We start from the raw sequence: 19667 nt of genomic DNA on the forward strand, positions 1-19667 counted from the left end.
ATGTAATTTCACACAATACAATGTTGTTAAGAGTTTGTTAAATATTAGTATGGTATAAAAGTACTCTTACCACTGTAAGGGAACAGTTGAATCACAGCCTGAATCACTGATTGAGCACTTGGGGAAAGGACCGGGTCAGCCCTCAGAGCACAGGTGAAGCCAACTCAGCTGTGTGACCAAAAGGGGTGGAATTAGCTGCACCTCTCCTAGAACCCATTTTAGAGCTGATTGCCACAGGGGAAGGATCTCTGACTGGAAATCCATCCCTTGTGGAGTTTTTCCCTGCAAGCCTAGATCTTCAGAGACAAGCAAGCATTCTTTTCATTTGTCCTTTTTTCCATTTCACTCTTGTATCACCTTCCCATTACACTAATCTTTCCAACTGCAACAACCATGCTTCTGATTAGAACTATAAAACTGCTACAAGAAATATGACACAGGCAGGATCAAAAGTATAGTGCATTACACAAGTAACACTTTTTCTTTTCAAAGAAAGTTCTGTTAAAAATGAGACTGCCATAATGCAAAGCAATAGAGATGTGAAATCTCAGTATCATAAATACATGCCAAAATATATGCCTGATAAATTATTTAATTTATGGAGTCCATTAAGAATTGTACCTTTCTTTGGTAAGTACAATGAACAATCCAAGGGAAATAAGTATTTCTTATGAATATATAGATTTTAAATTTTTGTGCTCATGTTTTTACCTGCCTACTACCTGCTCGCTCAACCTGCACATTAGATTAAGTAGAGATTTCTACAGTATTTGTCCTGGTTACACTGTTCTGTGTTTTACTTCTGATGTTTGTGCAATGCTGCACAGTTATTAAAAAAGCGTTCTGATTCAAAGGCAGTAAACTGGTGATAGAAAGTTTCTATGAGTGTGCTTAAAGAACTAGTCATTGAATGAAATGCAGGAAAAATATCTGGACAGAATCTGAACATCAGATGTGGATACTTCATATTAAAGATCACTACCAGACCTGCAAAGAGGTAATTTCCTCTGACTCCCTATTCCTGCTACTTCTAGAAATAAGGGTGAGAAAATTAAGTTGTCATCTTCCTTGGGACATAGCGAATCGTCATGAAGACATTTAGCCTGATGTTTCTCTCACAGCATGTAAACAGTTGAGCATTTAAAATCTTTCCTAGAGGGTGACGATCTGTCAAAGTATTATCTTACCTCTGCATTTTGCATTCTCAAAGCCAGTAATCTTTTCAAGCTGCTACATGCACAAACCTTTAACTAAATCATGCAAAAAAAAAAAAAAAAGTTCTAAACACATACTGTCTCACAAAGCACTAACTCTATGCTCACATTCCACAGATACAGACAACACATCTTTAGACTGAATATAAACTGTGTACTTTAGGAAACGTATCTTTGCAGGAAAATACATTTTCTTCTGTGTGTCCCTTAAAGTCTGTGTAAAAGCAGCAATAGAGACATGAGATTACAAAAAGGGATACCATTATTAAAAAAAAATAATGAAAGAAGTCACATCACAACTCTGTTCAATGAGTTGAGTATGCAGTGTTCTCTCCTCAGGATATTAATCTCTCTAAAAGCATTGCTGCTCTTCTTCACTGTTACCATCTAATAGCAGTAATTACTTCTTGTTCTGTTTTATCACATGTCACAGGTATTAAATTACTTTTTGTCATTGAAGTATCTAAAAATATTTTCTTTAAGAAGCAATCACTGCCTAAAAGGAAGTACATGAGCTCTTGCAAAGACAGATGCAGCAGATGTGCCCACAAACATAAATAGTTGCTAGGGAGGTCAGAAAACTCTGCATCTGAAGAGGCAACTGCACATCCATTCTATATATGCTATCCTGTCTAAACATAGTGGTTTAGAATGTACATTCAGATGTCAACCTTGTTTCACAACACTATGTAAATGACATATTTAATAACTGAAATTGAATTATCAGTCTTTAGTAGATCAGCTTTTGAATTTGTTATAAAGCAGACTATGATACTATCTATATATATGAGATATCATGGCAGGAAGACAAAATGGGCTAAGGATAACCTAGAAAGCATAGAAGAAAATAAACATTAGGGGCTTTTATCATATATATACATTCACAGTATATCTTCAATTGAAACTTAATCACCTTTTTACAATTTAGAGGAAAAGGCAGTTTTTAGGGTAGTTAAGCCATGTATCATCAATACCATGAAGCTAACCTATCAGTTATAATAGCTCCTATAAAGTATCAGAGTGAAATTGCAATAAGCTTAGAAAATGGGCTACAAATCCTAGATATGCTCAAGCAAGCACTGAACCAAAAATAAAAATAGGTAGATAGGAAACCAAGAACTAGATAACATTCATCTAATTCATGACCACTAACAGCAGAGATCACAGGCCAAGGTTTTAAGGCATCTTATTCTGCTTCAAATGGCAATTATTGGATAGAGGTTTCAATGGCTATAAAAACCTTCTCTTTTAAAAAGTTACATTTCTAACAGTTCCATCTTATTCTTTGCATATGCAATGGAACTTACATTTCCCAGAACTATCTTTTTTCGTTAAGACAAATTGGAATTTGAAAACATGTACTGTTCCCAAATAACAAAGAAAGTCAATGCTGCAGTATTTACCAGTGAATAATAAACATAGCCCGATATGATAGTCTTTCACATCTCTCCCTGTCTTCCAATCACTTTTCTGATAAGAAAGGAGTAGACTGTGCTACAGTAAACATACTTTAACATTTTAAGTTAAGAAGTCAACTCCTTCTCTTCATGACTTCCACCAAAGAAAGAAATTGTAAAAAACTCATTAGAATCCTAGTTTAGAAAAAAGCTAGCTAATAGTACTATGCATCAGCAAGTGAGGACTTGCTCAAAGGCAACAGTCATGAGCAGAGACACAAAGGAAAGAATCTGCTCACCTTCACAAGATCTCAGGTACACAGGGACCTCCAGCAAGATGCTCTTGCCTCTACTGCCAACCCTTAAATGAAGGGGTTTCTAGCTCCATCTCTTCCTGTCACTCAGGTGTATTGTATGCACCTGAGCTCCCCTGGGTTGGCCCTGCCTTCCCACCAGGTGCTCAACCACTGATTCAAGCCGTGACTTAACATTTCTGCTACTACCACATACCCATCCTAGAACGCCATCAGTATCAGATAAAATTGAAAGGAATTGGGTTTGATTTTCTTAGAGGAGAGAAACATATTTTCATACACACTTAAGATATATATACTAAAAATTTTGTTAATTGTAAGAAAAGCAAAATACCTTTTCCTACACAAAGCGCAAAATAAGCACTGAGGGACAATCTTGGATTGTTTTTGCCATTTTAGCACTCAGATATATTATATTAAAATAGAACTGTAATAGAGAGAGTCTAAAGCAAAGAAACAGCAGTGACACAGAAGTCTTACCTTTCCATTACCTGTTCACAACATTAGGAAACAAGAATGAGAGGAGTATGCTCTTACAAACAAAAAGGCAATAAGAATGGCTTGTAGAAATGTTAGTATCAATGAAAGGACATACCAATGCATTTTGGTTTCCTGGAGCCTTTTTTGCGTTTCTTGCTGGCATTCCATGAAGATGACTAAACCTGCTCTGGAAACCTTCAAATAAAAAGTACAGATTCATTTATGCATATTTCCTATACCATATAATGAAGAATATTTACCTTTATATAATAATCTATTGATTTACCTTTAGTTAAACAAAAATACCTTTAATACAGCCAGAGTATTAACAGGAAAAAAAAGAACACAGAAGAGGAAGCGGTTAAAAAAGGCTAAGCTGTAATGAAAATGAAGTCTTTCTGTAGGTGCTATCCTGGTTCTATGCCCAACTGACTAAATAAGCAGAACATATCAAACTACAGGAAACCGATTTTGCATTGCTTACAACATTGTTAGTACTAAAAAGCATTAAATCCTGTGAATATGCAGAGACCAAGACCACTGAAAAAATTGCAAGCATCAGGAAAACAAATCTCATAAGATTTCAGTTTGTTCAATGTGTAGAGAAATAGTTTGAAGGTAATTTGACCACCATTCATACGAAAGATCTATATTTGGGTGTGAAAGAAGGTAAGGTAAGATAAAACTGTGGCAGCAAAGTGAGGTCTGACAACTTCAGTCCTGAAAGAGTGTATCTATATATAAAGGTAATCAAGCGCTGCAACAATGTGGCCATGAGAATAGATCCACAGTTGTTTAAAATATTTTAAAGTAAAAATTAAATAAGTATATAAATCTCAATCCTTGCTCTAAGTGAACACTTAATTCTTCTTTACAAACAACAAAGCCTTCCATAAAGCAAAGCAAATGGTCAAAGAACTCTACTAAGGATTCCGTGAAGCAATACTTACTAATTCTCAGTGCAAACATCAAGACAACAACAAAAAGGCTATGAAAATGAGCCAAGTTCTACACTGACTTTTCTAACCATTGACTGTTTTCTGATTATTTCTGAGATCTCAAAAGTGACATAATTCAAAAAGCAAACTGGCATCTCCAAAATGTTCTCAATATTTAACATACTCCCTTTACAGACATTTTTCTATTGCATCCAAATGATTCTACAGTTTGCATATGATTGTCACTTACCTCTCCTCCCTGAATGGGACATGAGGGGGAAAGTACCAGTTAAGATACTTTCAAAGACTGGGTCAGGCAATTCTCTGTCCAGTTCTGTAGAGTCTTCTTGTTCCCACCAAGGAATGACTCCTGTTATTCCACATGCTCCACCAGATTCATTTTCATGAAACCAATCACTCTGCTCATCATCACCTGTGTAGGGACATACACCCAAGCCCCCAAAAAACAGGGAGGAGCAGAGAAGATAAAAATCAGATGTTATAATCCATAAACACTGACAGGACAATTCTTTCTTTTGCTTTATAGCTGTACAACAATTACTTGTGTATGGCAATTCTATTTGGAAAATGTTTCTCAATAGCATGACAAGTGCTGCCATCAATGAAAGCACATAAAATGTAATGTTTTAAAACCAATTTACAATAGTGAAAAACAATAATAAACTAGTTAATCCTTTGGCAATAACTGCAGGGAAATCCATTTAAGTTACTGCACTTTACATATTAACAAAAAACAAGCTTTAATCTCCTGCAGGGAATTAAAAGGTATAAAACTGTGAAACTAGTTCTTTGCAGCTGATAATGGTATATAATTAGCTTAATTTCATGATTTGTATGGCTAGTAAGAGGGGAAAACAATCATGAACAGATGTGACTAAATGAAGTTAATCTGATTAAGTTCATTTAGAAATAAGTTTTGAAAAAGTTGATTTTAAATGAAAACTGACAATACCATGTGATTGAGCATTACACTGCATTCTAGTACAAAGCTGGTCACTTTACTATTTAAATGTATTTAGATGTAGTATTTAAATATGTGGAGTCAAAGGCAAAAGCGAGATGACTGAAAACCTGATCTTACATATACCTCGTATACAATACCAGCAATTAAAACAAATTGCTGTTTGTTTTTAAAACATGTTCTATTAAACTGGGTAGCTGACGGAACACCAGACAATATCTTCAAAGACAAGAAAAAAAAACTTGCCGTATATCCCAAAGTTAGATTTTGAAGGGTGTGCTATGTATTTTATGTATTTTAACTCTTCCATGAAGTAGCAAACTTTCTGCATATCATTTTTCAATTTTTTTTTTTTTTTTTTTTTTTTAATTAGGCAGGACTATGAAAGACATAAGGCACAAAGGCAAGATTTTATGCACAAATTTAAGAACAAAAAGCATTCGTGTGAAATGACATTACCACTCCTTCCTATAATGGGAAAATACAAGTAATGAGAACGTAAGTCTGGGGAAAAATAAAATTCAACACACTTTCTCTAAATAAGAATTTGTTGAATGGAAAAAATCCTTCTCCAAACACAGAAGAAAATGCATGCAAATGATTGTCAGGACAAGCATATCAAGAAAACAGAAAATTAAGTCCTTTACTGGTATCTTGCAGATGACCTATGATCTCTTCTAGCAGTAAATGTAATGATCTCCACTAGCAGTAAAATTAGTAAAGGCTAGAGAACAGAAGTTTTTAGATGGAGGAAGGGAAAAACAAGAGATAGAAAGGGATTCACAGGACCAAATAGTAGTTATGTTTGAAGACATTTCAGGTAGAATTCACGTTATTCAGAATATCTATTTTGATGACACCAAGCTGTGGGGTGTGGTCAACACACCAGAAAAATAGGATGTCATCTGGAGGGACCTAGACAGGTTTGAGCAGTAGGCCCAGATGAACAAATCCAAATGCAAAATCTTGCACATGGTCAAAGCAACCCCTATTACCAATACAAACTGGGGGATGAAAGGACTGAGCACAGCACTGCTGAAAAAGACCTGGGGGTACCAATGGATGGGAAGCTACTACAAAGCACTACCACAGAATATGCCAGCTTTTATTTTCTTGCACAAAATCAAGTAGTCTGCAGAAGAACACAAGAAAACATATAGGTCACTCCAGAAGTAATGCTTCCTATTTATTTCCATGGAAACTACAACAGATACGAAGAACACAATAACACTACTTGATAGAGCTACAAAACACCGTTTTTTTAGCACAGACACCACCACCAAGAGCCTGCATGCTGTGCTTGTAAAAATCTGCATGACCATCCAGAACATAGCTTATATTTCATGTCGCTGTCACCACCACCACCCACTGCCTCAGTGTGCTCACATTCACTGTTCGGTCTTCATTCAGCAAATATTGATGAATGTCAATGGATGCAATATTTTCTGCATGGAAGAATTCAATTCCACCTCTTTGCTTCATTTGCACTTCCATGTCAGACACCATTTTGTCAGATTGCCCCTCTACTGCCATCTGTCTCACGGCAACAACATAAAATGGGATACTGGTGGGAAGGTTCAAATTCTATTGCCACACCACCAACATCCACCTCTGGCATTGTGGGCTAATGTAACAAAACAAGAGGCAGACCCAGTAGTTTCCAATACCACCCACTTAGAATCAATAACACAGCAAGTCTTCGTTACCTGAGCGACTCTTTTTGCTTTATCTTTTTATATTGTCAAAAACTGCAGGCTCCTAAACTGTGAGTTTGGCAAATATGCTGGCACTGTGAAGGTTAAATGAGTCGCACTTAGAATAGCGCAGGGAAAACTGAACTTGAAAACTTGAAGAAAAAACAAAATATTAGACCATTATCCTCAATAGTTATATCAGATAATAATGTGATCATGTATATTAAAAGAAATTTTAAATCTTTACTGCATTTTAATTTAAATGCAAGTTCTTCAGAGAGGAGAGGCTTAAAACAGGGTACATCTGTTGTCAGTCAGACTGATAAAATTGAGTGGTGGTTTAGTAATTGTCATCTCTAGAACAAAACACAAACATGAACATGGGGAAAAAAAGAACAAGCCACATCAAAAACAGCCTGAAAGGCAGCATTATGATCACATTGTCTTGTCAGAAAAGTGGAGCGCTGAAAGAATTAAAAAATAGTTTAAATAATTAGAATATCTTCAAAATATTTTTATGTTATCTATATTTTTGATATTTCAATTCTTTAAAATTAAGTCACGGGTTTGGGATGCCCTCTCATAACATTTCAAAATCCCTGAACGAAAGCTCTATTTCAGCTCATTAAAACAGTAATAGCAATTCAAACAGTAATTAACTCATGAAATAACTTGTAACACTTAAAGGAATTTCAACTGAGGTTGTTTGAGGGGTGAAAGGAAAGATTGTTTCAATACCTTGTCTTCCCTCATCATTGGTAAACAAACCAGCATCACTGCTGCTCAGACTGCTGGATTCACTGTAATAAGAGAAAGAAAGAAAAAGATCAAAAGAACAATTGATCTTTCAGTCGTAAAATGTTAAGGAGACAGGGCTGTGCTCAGATGGAAATTAAGCACAACAAAGATCAGAAAGAAAATAGGATTTTATTATTATTATTTTTAATCAAACTGCAAATATCCTAGTTCCATTAACTACAGAGTATTATTTTTGGCACATAAAACCACAGGAATCTAATGGTACCCTGACAGTAGGCCAGATGTGACTGCTACGAGGTGCTGACACAATTGATGCATTTTATTATGTGCTTCCATCAAATGTTCACTGCTCCTTTCTTATGCTACGCAATTCAGCTTGATTCTGGAAAACCACTGCTCAATAAAATAGGAAAAATCTCAACCAAAAGCAACCTACGCCTTCCTTCAGCATGTGAACTGCAGGAATCTGAAAAATTACAAATTATCTTTCTAAATATCACTGGCAAATCATCTGAAAAATGCATTGCTTAGGGATTCACAATATATTATTGTCTCACTGAGAAAGAAAAAAAATTGACAGCACCAGTAGCAAAATATATAAAAATAAAAGTTACCTTGAGAAAGTACGGTCAATGGTTGTAACACCACCAAATGTTCACAAGAAAAAAACACAAAAGGAAACAAGGTACAGATGACTCCTCCACAATTTCTGTCAGAACATTAAAATCAGAATGCCTGCATACAACACGCATGCAAGTTCTCTCTAAAACAAACAAAAAAAAAAAAAACAAAAAAAAAAACCACCAAAACCAACAGAAGCAATGTACTTCATACTTTACTGTACACATATTGCAAAAAAAAAAAAAATTAAAAAAAAAAATACTCCATACATCTCTAAAAACTTACAATATTCTCTTTCCTTTTAATAATACAGATTACGATTTGTTGAGTTTCACCTACAAGGGATTTCTCTAAATCACTTATTTACTTTCTGTTGACTAGAGCAGGAAGTAATCTCAGCAAAAGTTAATGATGTTTTACTTACAGTGAAACATAAAGCAATTTGGGCAAAACAAATAATCAATTTACCATATATTCCAATTAAAGCTGCAAATACTGCAGTTACTCAACACTACACACAAGCTATGTGTGTAAACAAAGCACAAGTTCTTTTTACACCTCTACTCACCAGAAAACATTCCAACAATGTGAAACAATATGGTATCAGGAGCCAATAAGCAATATGATGTTTCTTGTTCTGTTCTCACGTACGTAACTTTGAAGATGGAAGTTCTCCTAATCATTGTTGCATGTTCTGCTTACATATATTCTTACTACATTAGCAAAACTTACACATACATCTTCTATATAATATACACAAAAGAGACTCAAGTGCTTAATTTGCACAGTTGTCCTAAGCAGAAGAAAGGTGACATTACAAGTGATGATATTGAAACTATCTTTCATGAAGGAGACCAAGACTTAAGCCTTCTGATGCTGTGAGTGCTAGTAACTTTTCTCTAACAATCATAACCAATTTAATCACTGCACAGACAGCTTGACTAGCCTTACACATAGCGTGTACAGTTTTACATCACACATCTCTCTAAAGAAAAAACACTTCCTTTACACGGATCCTTCCAGTCCACTTACTACAGTTACAACGAAAGGTAGGAAATCTTTGCAGCCTCAGTATTTCTTTCATTTTTCCCCACCAAATTTTCCTGTTATTCCCTGCTCTGGGAACAGTTCGTTTGTTTTAATACAACATTTTCATTGTGCAATTATTCTTACTGAAGGACCAGCCAGTTTACTTTTTCCCTCTCATTTGTTTAAAAATAAATAGAAACAAAAACCATCAAATCACAAACAATACAACACTAACATATCCAACAGCAAACAGTGTTCATTATTCTCATGCTGCAGTTAGACAGGGCAGGAACTCCACCTGAGAAAATTACAACGTAGCAGTCGATGAACAAAAAGTTACAGATTCCCTTCAGCAATGAAAAATAGCAAGCAAAAACTTTGCAGGAACACTTTTGATACTGAAGAAGCTTTCACAGCTTTATCTACACATTTGTGGAAATAAAGAAAAGGAAACAATTTTCTTAATAGCAAACTGTCCCCTTGCCTAGTGATTACTAATTAATCCTGCCCCCAACACTGAGCGGTCACTGGGCACCAACTGGCATGCTGCTGGGTAAGCACCCCCTGCATTAAAGGACTCAGTTGAACTGCTCTCATTTTCAAAAGCAACATTCAGACTTCCTCTCTTTTCAGTGACTTAAATAGCAAAAAAAACCCAGAAACAAAAACAAAACAACCAAAAAACAAAACCACCAAAAGCTTAATTAGAATTAAAATATCTTCCAGAACTCCATCTATCACCAAATTTGTCTGAAATTGACATTAACGATAAAGGGAAAAGGAAGACAGGCTCTGATCAGAAATTTCATTCCTAGTGCTCAGAACCAACTGCACAGGATTCATCTCCAGAATCACTTAGATACCGGCATTGAGAGCCAGAAAACTGAGCCCTGAACTTCAAAGAAAAAGAAGTAGGAATCAACAGTAAGAAAATACTTTAAAAATAAAATTTAAAAGATGTGACATATGCACATAGGATGAAACATGCAGCGGTTCCCAGCTCCTAGGAAGATTTCTAATCATTGGTCTTCAGGTACTGACCCTGAGGGAGGCAAATTCCCTGTATCAGAGAGGGAAGTGTTCTAAAGGCTCCCTGATGAGGCAATACCTCTGACTTCAATGTAGAAGTGAGATGTCTGAAGCTAAACTGGCTGCCAAGTAGTACTGCTTCTGTTCTAATAACTGAGACATAAGGAACACTATCTAGAAGTAAAGATTCACATTACTTTTTCAACTGCTTATGATCTGCTGGTGTGAGACAATGCCAGCATGTATAAGCAATTCAAATAACTTTTCAGACAATAATTGGAATTAGACACTTATCAATACTGCCATTATACTGTAACCAATCTGTTCAACATTTTGTAAACAAAATGCCCAGAGGGGAAAAAAAAACAAAACAAACAAGCAACAAAAACACAACTAGAGACAGTAGTTCTGTCACACATTAGATCAAAGTTATGCGTTCTAATAGGAGTCTTTCTTGTTGACAGTTCTGTACTGAGAAGCAGACACACGGGATGAACATAATCAGGCTTATCAGGCCCTGCAGGTAAAGTCCCTTGTGTAAGGTGGAAAAATGACTCACACCTTACTGTGTTGTCAAAATAGTACTTCCAAAACAATTACCATTGTAGTATGCCTGCTGTCTGGAATGGATGGATGAGGAGTACTGTCAAAGGGTCATCATTCCCCCATTTTTCTAATGGCAAGCTCAGGTGTTTCTGAACTGTAAATTGGTTTATGCATTTCATAAATGATGTATATCCTTAGCAAGAAGCTGCAGACTTTTTATGCCCGTGACACAGAAGAACATACTGTCTAAAAGATAAACCTAAATACTGACAGCCTTTCTGAAGAAGAGATAGCCAAAGCAAAAGTGTCTAGAAATTAGGAAAATCTTAATTTTTGCCTGTGAGAGTGTATGAGAACTGTTTCCAGTTGAAATACTCAGGAAAAAAACCCACAACAAACAGGATTGTTTCTATATTCTGTCATTCTTGAAACAATTATGACGTACTATTACTTTGTTACTCCTCTGCTACCTGGCTATTTTATGCTGGATTCCATTAACCTGATCAATTCAGCTTAGTTTGTATTAAAGAACTGCAAACTTATGTCAAAAAAAAAACAAGAAAACAAAAAACATCAGCAATCCTAGAAGATTGTTAAACAGATGCCACTTGTACTAGCAATTTAACTCTGAAACGAAAGGAAAAAAGCACAAATATTTCCAATATTAGTAATAGAAACATAAGCAAACAAATATTATCTAAAGTTTCTGTAAAAAGAAAAAAAAATAACCTGTCACTCATGTTCTCATCTGAGCCCTTTTGCTCCTCATACTCCATTTTGTCCTTATTTGCTTGGTTCATTTCTTCATTTTCTATTACTACTCCTTCATCCAAGATTTCCGGTCCTTGTCGAACTGCAGCTACTTTTCTCTTTTTCACTTTGCTCTTCGAAAACTCCTGATGTTGGTGTGATTTATTGTCATTATCCATTTCTTGATCTCTGTTATCCTGCTGTTGAGTTATTGTCAGTGCATTAGAAACTTCTGACGGCAGATCAATTGCCATCCGTTTCACTTTTCTTCTCCTGCGCAAAGTTCTGTTTCCTAAATTGTCCACAGCCAGATCTGGCTCATGCCATAGAGGTCTTTTGCCTCTAATGTTATTTAAGTTTGAGGAAGGCCTGCGTTTAGCAATCAACAACTGGTCATCAGAGTCACTGTGGTCTTTCTTGTTAGTATGATTCTCCCTGTAATCTTTGCTTGATTCTTCTAAACTGGAATCTGAACCTTCACTTAAACAGTGACCAGTCTCCCAGGGATGATGAGTGGTAAATGAACGCCTTTTTCGTCCCCTCCTTTTTCTTGCCTGCCGCTTCAGAAGACAAGAGACACTTCGAGAATGATCTCCAGTATCAGCAAAACCTCCTCTGGCTTGCTCTGAACTTTCTTCCAGTGCTGAGACTAAATCATGAACCAGCTCCTCCATAGTCCTACTGAAATGCCTATATTTTCCAAGAGGAAAAAAAAACAAAAACAAAAACAACAACAAATGAATCTTAAAAAAAAACTATTAACAATCTTACGTAAGATCATTTAAGTCATTTAGGCAATGTACTCTGATTGTCTATTCTACAAATGCTGTTGTATTTCTGCTGAGATCCAAATCCTTGCCAGTCCGCCCTACAGAACTTCCATCAGTAGGCTCTCCTTTGGAAAGACATCAGTAGGATGGCAATGGATTAACATGGAGGACTGCCTGTAAGTTTTATACAGGATGTTTAAAAGCAAGATTCTTGGTTTTTGAAATGCAACTTAATGACAGAATTAATAAGTAGTTATCTATGCACATCAACAGAGTTGAAGATATTGAGAAACACTGTATGCATAGCATATAAGTTCCCTCATTCACCACAAACTCCAAAGTTTAAGATGCTTAGACAGTAATAGCGAATAGTTAGGAACACAAAAGCATACAAACGCTAAATATTAACAGAGGGACTGGTGAGTACACTTAAAAACAAATCCAAGTCAGTAATGAAAGCATTTACCTAAAGAAATGATACATTTTCCTTTTACACAGTTTTCACATATACTTAAAAATTCACTAGCAAGCTGACCAAAAGCAGTGCTAAAAACACAAAGTCCTTTTGAACTCCTGAAACTACTCTGTCAATTGCATTTATTCTTTGTATCTTTTTCTAACCTGCTATAATCTCTAGTCCCATTATTCTCACTTAACCTAACATTTTCTTTGTCTCTTAGTACAAGAGAATCTTTGCTTTATCTTGTAAGAAATGAAAAAGCTCTGGAAGACTGCTACAACTGTTTTTAATCCTTGTGTTCCCATGAATCAAACTCTCTACAACAGTCCTTAACCCATTTGGTTCCCAAGAATCAAAATCTCCGTAATCATACAGAAACACTCTCAAAAGCAAGAGAAACACCAACATAGCAGAAAAAGTGTTTCAAATGAAGCAATAATTATCAAGATTCAGGGAGAGAAATGAGTCAATCTAGAATTGACTTGCAGGTATGCAGCATTACATTGATTTTATACTAATTCTTGCTTTTGGTTCCTGAAGCTTCTCTCTTACTGCTTGGGGTGGGTTTGCTTTTTTCTTTTGTAGTAGGAGTCCTTACCACAATGCATTGTACTTAAGCTTCTTTACCTCACTGCAGTTTCAGTGTGACAGTGGCTCACATTAAAACTTTATTTCTGAAGAAAACAAGAAATCTCTCTAATTTTACTGGAGCTCCCCTTTCTCTTGCTATGATCTTGCTTGGCAATCAGATGTTTGTCTGGAAACAGTTTTTTTGTTCAACTGCTCTAAAATTAAAGAGCATATGGCTACTTCTGTACTATTTATCAGGCAAACCAAGTTTTGCAGCTTTCTGCATTGATCACAACCAGCTGTCAAGGCTGCATTCCAACCCCACGCAGTAAACTTTAATCATTGCTGTAACAAAAATATTTGTGTTTGAAATAGGTTGAGAAACAACTGTGATAATGGGAGTCAGACAAAAAAAGTATTAAAGACATTACCCGTGAGTTGCAACTGTATTCTCTAAGACAAGACATTTCAAAGACTGCAATAAGGAACACAGAACAACATACTGTGATAGATAAAATATTAAGTTGAGCTGTAGTTTAGCATGACTCACAGCAGGCTATAAAAATGCTGTTACAGCAACAGCCCATAGCTAGCAATAAATGGTAATGTCCTCACTAGGAGAAGATTCTATTTCACTGTAAGAAAATATACCTTGCCTACACTGACCTTTACAATTATCTGAAGCAATTTCCTCATAGTTCACTCAAGGCTGACCCGTTTCTTCTCTACTCTTATCAGAACAGACCATAAAAGTTCTGGTTTCAGGAAACAACATAACAGTTTTTACCTACTCCAAACCAGTTAACACAGATCACCTATAGCATTAACATTCAGTACAGAAACTACTAACAGAAGTAGCAGTGATTCCATTAAGTACTAAGTAGTAGCATTAATCCCTATTAGCACTACTACTTAAGCACTTGTTTTTGTACTGCAAATCAACTATACTTTCTGTTCACTTCCCACCTAACACACACAATGTAGAGCTCTGGCTGCACATGGAACATGTAACAAATATTTAACACACTGACAAGAGAGCTAATACAGTTTCACAATTCTTAAGAAGAGGTAATATCTTCTACTGACAGCTGTATTTACATTTACCGTCTAGTTCTATAGATTTGCCTGCTAAATAGACAAAGTGTTCCTTGCAGCAGAAGTTATGCCATATCTGTCTCATCAGGTGTGAAAAGTAACCATTGATAACAAATCCAAAGAAAAGCAGTTTCCTCAGATCCATGATTTGTCCTTCCTTCACAATCAACCTTGATCACAAGCTAAATGAACACGAAAATCAAGTGCTCCCTTGCACACTGGGATTATAAAACCACTTATATAATCTTGTCTCATATGGATTCCTTTATGTCTTGTAACATGGTTGTACTCACACTGCTCCTTTATCTGCAAACAGGTATCAATTCAAGCCTTTTTTCACCTCAATTTATTTTCTAAAAACAATAGTTTTAAGACCTCCACTACTTCAACAAGCTGGGCTTGTTCAGCCTGGAGAAAAAGGCTGTGGGGTGACCTCATTGCAGCCTTTCAGTACCTAAAGGGAGCCTACAAACAGGAGGGAAGTCAACTCTTAGAAAGGGTAGATAACTGCAGGACAAGGGGAAATGGTTTTAAGTTGAGGGAGGGGAGATTAGGTTGGTTGTCGGGGGAAATTCTTTACAGAGAGAGTGGTGAGGTGCTGGAACAGGCTGCCCAGAGAGGTTGTGGATGCCCTGTCCATTCCCAGAGGTGTTCAAGGCCAGGTTGTACGGGGCCCTGGGCAGCCTGATCGAGTATTAAACACTGGTGGCCCTGTATGTGGCAGGGGGGTTGGAGATTCATGATCCTTGAGGTCCCTTCCAACCCAGACCATTCTCTGATATTTCAATGCTGCATAAAGCTGAAATTTGAAGTGAACAGATGTAAGCACTTGGGAGGATGCCGTAAATGAAAAATCTCACTGCCCTGTCAAGAGAATTTACTGATTCTGAAGAACTATCACTGTTCTAGGGATAAGCATGAAGCAGAAACCATATCAGAGCAACATAACTAAGTTTAAAATAGTAAACAGCTAATAAGATACTGTAGCAGGCAAGGAAATAACCGACTTTCTTTTTTTTTAAATATATTATGGTAAATACACTTACTGTATATAGAAGAAACAGAAGTCAGGCTTCCATTATTTAAACTCACCAGCCACCAAATGGCCATCCCCAAGAGGAGGACCCAGAGCATACAGTCCATATCTGCGTCTAGCTACGTCTTTATGTGCTCTCCACAGCGCACACAGGTTTGCCAAAGTTACACAATGACCCAAATGCACCCCACTCTTGTAGCAACAACCATCACAGTCAGAGCAGCTAGCAGTCAAGCAACAGAGAATCCTGTACTCCTCCACTTCTAAGAATCTGGCCCAGTGCTTCCTGTGAAGACTAAGAGCCAGGAAATTCAGAGTAAAATTGATGTGCAGACCAAAGAAACTCAAATGTAACTTTCATTTTAGTAAATTTTTTAAAATCTGAAAATGTCAAAACAAACTTACAAAAATTATGCCTCAGAAAACAATTATTCTGAGTTTCGCATAAGAAATTGTGAACAGGTACAAAATCAAGAATGCTTGAGACAAGTCAGGACACTGCACTGATGCACACCTATGTCTAAAAAAAGAAAAACAAGCCCCAAATCCCTGGCTACAGTTTATCTTTGAGGTACAGAAACTCTCTTTCTGTAGGAAGATGCGTGTTTGCATTATATAAATCAGTTTCACAATCAGAAGTGCAGAAGGGCCTCAAAAAAATGAAATTTTACTTAAGTCATAGTTCTACATTTACAGCCGTACACTTACTACACTCGCTGGAATTTTCAGTGAACTAGTTTTGATATCAAATACATGGCTTCTGGATGGTTATCTGTACGAACAACATTTTATTCCCCAAGTTACACATTAAAAGTCAATTCTCAGTCCTGACTTTGCATTTGAGAAAATACTTTAGATGTGGTTTAGGAATTCCCCTACATTTGACCTACACAAGAGAAAGTTATTAGCATATGAGTAATGATGGAATTTCATCAGCTGATTATGCCGCTGGTCCCCCTAAAAATTAAGGCCAGACAAACCTGTATCTAGTTCCTCTGGCTTTCCTACAATTGCTACTTACCTAAGAAAGAGCAACAACAAATACTCTCAAGCCTTTTTAACAACATTCTCCACTCATATCTAACAGTGAAGAAGTATTCAGTACTGAGCAATGGTATACAGTCAGAAAGATGCTGACATTTAATAACACTCTAACACAAATGAATTGGTCAGCCAGAAATGAGATTTGGGGCAATTTATCATGAGAGGTAGCAATTCTTGCAATACTATTGCTGCCATTTACTGATATGCTTGCCCTTTTCAGATGTATGACTTCATTAATTAATTGTCAAGGTGGAGAATCACATGAACTGTCAAATGGTGATAATACACTGTACCATCAAAGTCATTGCTGGAAGAATCAGAGTGCCCAGTAAGTATCCAAATTGCAAACTATTCCTGAGTTGTCATAGGTGCTTGTAGGAAAAAACGAAAAACCTTTGGCTTCAAAGTAGATATGAACAATTCTACTCTACGGCAGTTCAGAAATTGTCAGCTTTTTTAACATTTTTACTAAGATCAAGTTCTTTATTTTCTACATTAAGTATTATGCGTTGAAAAAATACCTCGCTACATTTCAATCAAACAGGCTTCTTTTAAACGACAGCTTACAGAACAAGGATAAGAAAAGTGCAACTCCGAGGGACTGTTAGAATTTTTAAATGGATCTCCCTTCAGAACTACTAAACTAACAGTCCTATAAATTACAAGGCATCAATAACTCTCTCAGTACTGAGTTTCTCTGGGTAGTGTATTTGGACAAGCAAAGTCATTGCTGTCTGAGGATAACTACAGGAGTATATGTCAAAATCCCATAGCCTGTTTTGCTGAACATTGATTTTAAAGCCTCAGGAACTAAATTACTTTACATGGACAGAAAAGAATAAAACTTAAAGACAAATGACAGGTTGACTACTTTATAATGAAAACTTTTTCATAGTAAAGATACAAGTTAGGAAGGTCTTAAGCCATGTTTCTGCTACATACAGCTTTAGTATAGAATAAATATAGTTTTGCCAGAAAAACACACCCCATTTTCTGAAGTGTTACACACTATATCAACAGAAGTTAGAATAGGCAAATACATATACTAATATCACTAGTCTTAAGTTTTCTAGAACTATATGCTATCCAGGCAAGTACAATCATAATTAGAAAGCCTTCTCTCCTATAAAAATGTGAGAGGCATGAAAATACTCCCAGGAAAAAAAAGTGATGCTATCACATGAAGTGGTGGAGTTTGCTACATTAAAAAAATTAAGTGCTAAACCAATCTTTCCCTTCTTCCCCATGCCCATATAAGAAACAAAGACAATGATAAGGGCAAATTTGTTGAAGCTCTGGGAACTCTAACTGCAGATGTTTGTATACAGAAACTCTCTCTAGAAAAAGTAGCCAAGACTCAAGCCAGGCCTGGAGTCATCAACATTCAAGAAAAACAAAACTAACAAACCAAATAACAAAACCAAAACTCATCACACACCTCTCCACTCCCATTAGTGAAAATGAAATCAACTGTAAGTTCCCCATGAGTTGTACATAAAACACTAAAAATACTGTGCAAGAGATTAAAACAAGCTGGTTGTGAAGGAAACGGAACCTGGTTTCCAAAACTGTGATCCTTCATCAGGGCTCCCCTCAAACAGCCTTTTAATTTCCATCGCCTGTTAATAAAACTCACTCTTCTGTCTTCTGCTACAGAGTTACCACTGTACTACTAGAGATGTAATAATAGAGATGGAATCACTGCGCTAATAAAGATTCAGAGAATCATTAAGCTGGAAAGATCACTAAGGTCACCTACTCCAACTACCCCGACCATGCCCACTAACCATGTCCCTCAGTGCTAAATCCACACATTTCTTCAGCACCTCCAGGGACGGTGACTCCACCACCTCCTGGGCAGCTGCGTCAGTGCTTTATTACTCTTTTTTGAGAAGAAATATTTCCTAATATTCAACCTGATCCTCCCCTGGTGCAACCTGAGGCTGTTCCCTCTCATCCAGTAGCTGCTACCCAGCAGGAAAGGCCAACCCGCACCTCACCACAACCTCCTTTCAGGCAGTTGTAGATAGCAAAGTCTTCCCCAGACTGAACAATTGCAGTTTCTTCAGTCACTCCCCAAAAGATTTGTGCTCTAAACCCTTCACAGCTTTGTTGCTTTTTGTTGCTCTGTGCTGCCCTAGCATCTGGAAACAAACAACCCGTGAACCACACCGTAGCTTCACCTGCTGTGGTTGGCCACTGGCCAAAGCCACACTTGTTGATTCTCGGTTTGAATCAAGACGGCCCCAGAAGAGCATCCGCACCTCGATGGACGAGACGTCTCGGCAGCCTACACTGAGAGGTGAGGCGTTCGGCAGGCGTGCCATGGTGAAAAACAAATCCCCGCTGAGGCTGGACATAGGCCGAGCCCGGGGCACCCCAGACCCGGCGCTGAGCGCAATACCCGGCATACCCGACGGCTCTCCCTCGGCGCTTCCCCTCCCACCCAAGCGGCGACCCCGCCGCCCGCGGCCCGGCCTCACCAGCTCTTCCTCGCTGCCGGAGCTCGGGTCGGGTTGGGCTCGGCGACCCGGAACATGAACCCGGCGCCTGCCCCGGCCGCTCCCCAGGGAGGCTGGCGCCGCTTCGCAGAGACTGAGCCGAGGGGAGCCGCCACGGGGTTGGGGGCTGGCGGCGAGGGCCGGACGGGGAGGACGCGGGCGACCGGCGCTGCTCCTCAGTCCCCCATGATGAGAGCCCGGAAGCGGCCGCGGCTGCGGCAGGAAGGCGGCCGCGACCATCTCGTCTCTCCCCCTCTCCGTCCGCACCGCCGCACGCGCCCTCCCGCAGCCCGCGCCGTGCTTACGGTCCCTCACGGCTCCCGCGCCGCGGCGCTCCCGCCGTCCTCGCGTCCTCCGCTCCTGGCCAGCAGCGCCGCGGGATACGCCGCTCCTCCCCGCGGGCTTGCAGAGTGGTGCGGCCCCGTTGCCATGGCGGCT

General features: G+C 38.0%; 1 protein-coding gene across 2 annotated transcripts in view; it reads right to left on the reverse strand.

Annotated features, from left to right (window-relative positions):
- The window catches only part of GPATCH2 (G-patch domain containing 2), a 121905-nt gene extending 102584 nt beyond the window's left edge, over positions 1 to 19321 (reverse strand). For both annotated transcript variants that reach the window (XR_006168524.1, XM_042816988.1), the window contains exons 1-5: positions 19212 to 19321; positions 11733 to 12443; positions 7758 to 7819; positions 4594 to 4776; positions 3521 to 3600 (exon numbers count right to left, since the gene is read on the reverse strand). Coding sequence is in view for 1 of the 2 variants with exons in the window: in XM_042816988.1 (XP_042672922.1) it covers positions 3521 to 3600; positions 4594 to 4776; positions 7758 to 7819; positions 11733 to 12443; positions 19212 to 19267 (1092 nt within the window). In the remaining variant the exon portion in view is untranslated. The remainder of the gene's footprint in view (positions 1 to 3520; positions 3601 to 4593; positions 4777 to 7757; positions 7820 to 11732; positions 12444 to 19211) is intronic.
- Positions 19322 to 19667: the final 346 nt, after the last annotated feature.

This window comes from Centrocercus urophasianus, unplaced genomic scaffold (assembly GCF_019232065.1).
Source record: "Centrocercus urophasianus isolate 14NV4802_14NV808 unplaced genomic scaffold, USGS_Curo_1.0 seq_10, whole genome shotgun sequence".
Lineage (NCBI taxonomy): Eukaryota > Metazoa > Chordata > Aves > Galliformes > Phasianidae > Centrocercus > Centrocercus urophasianus.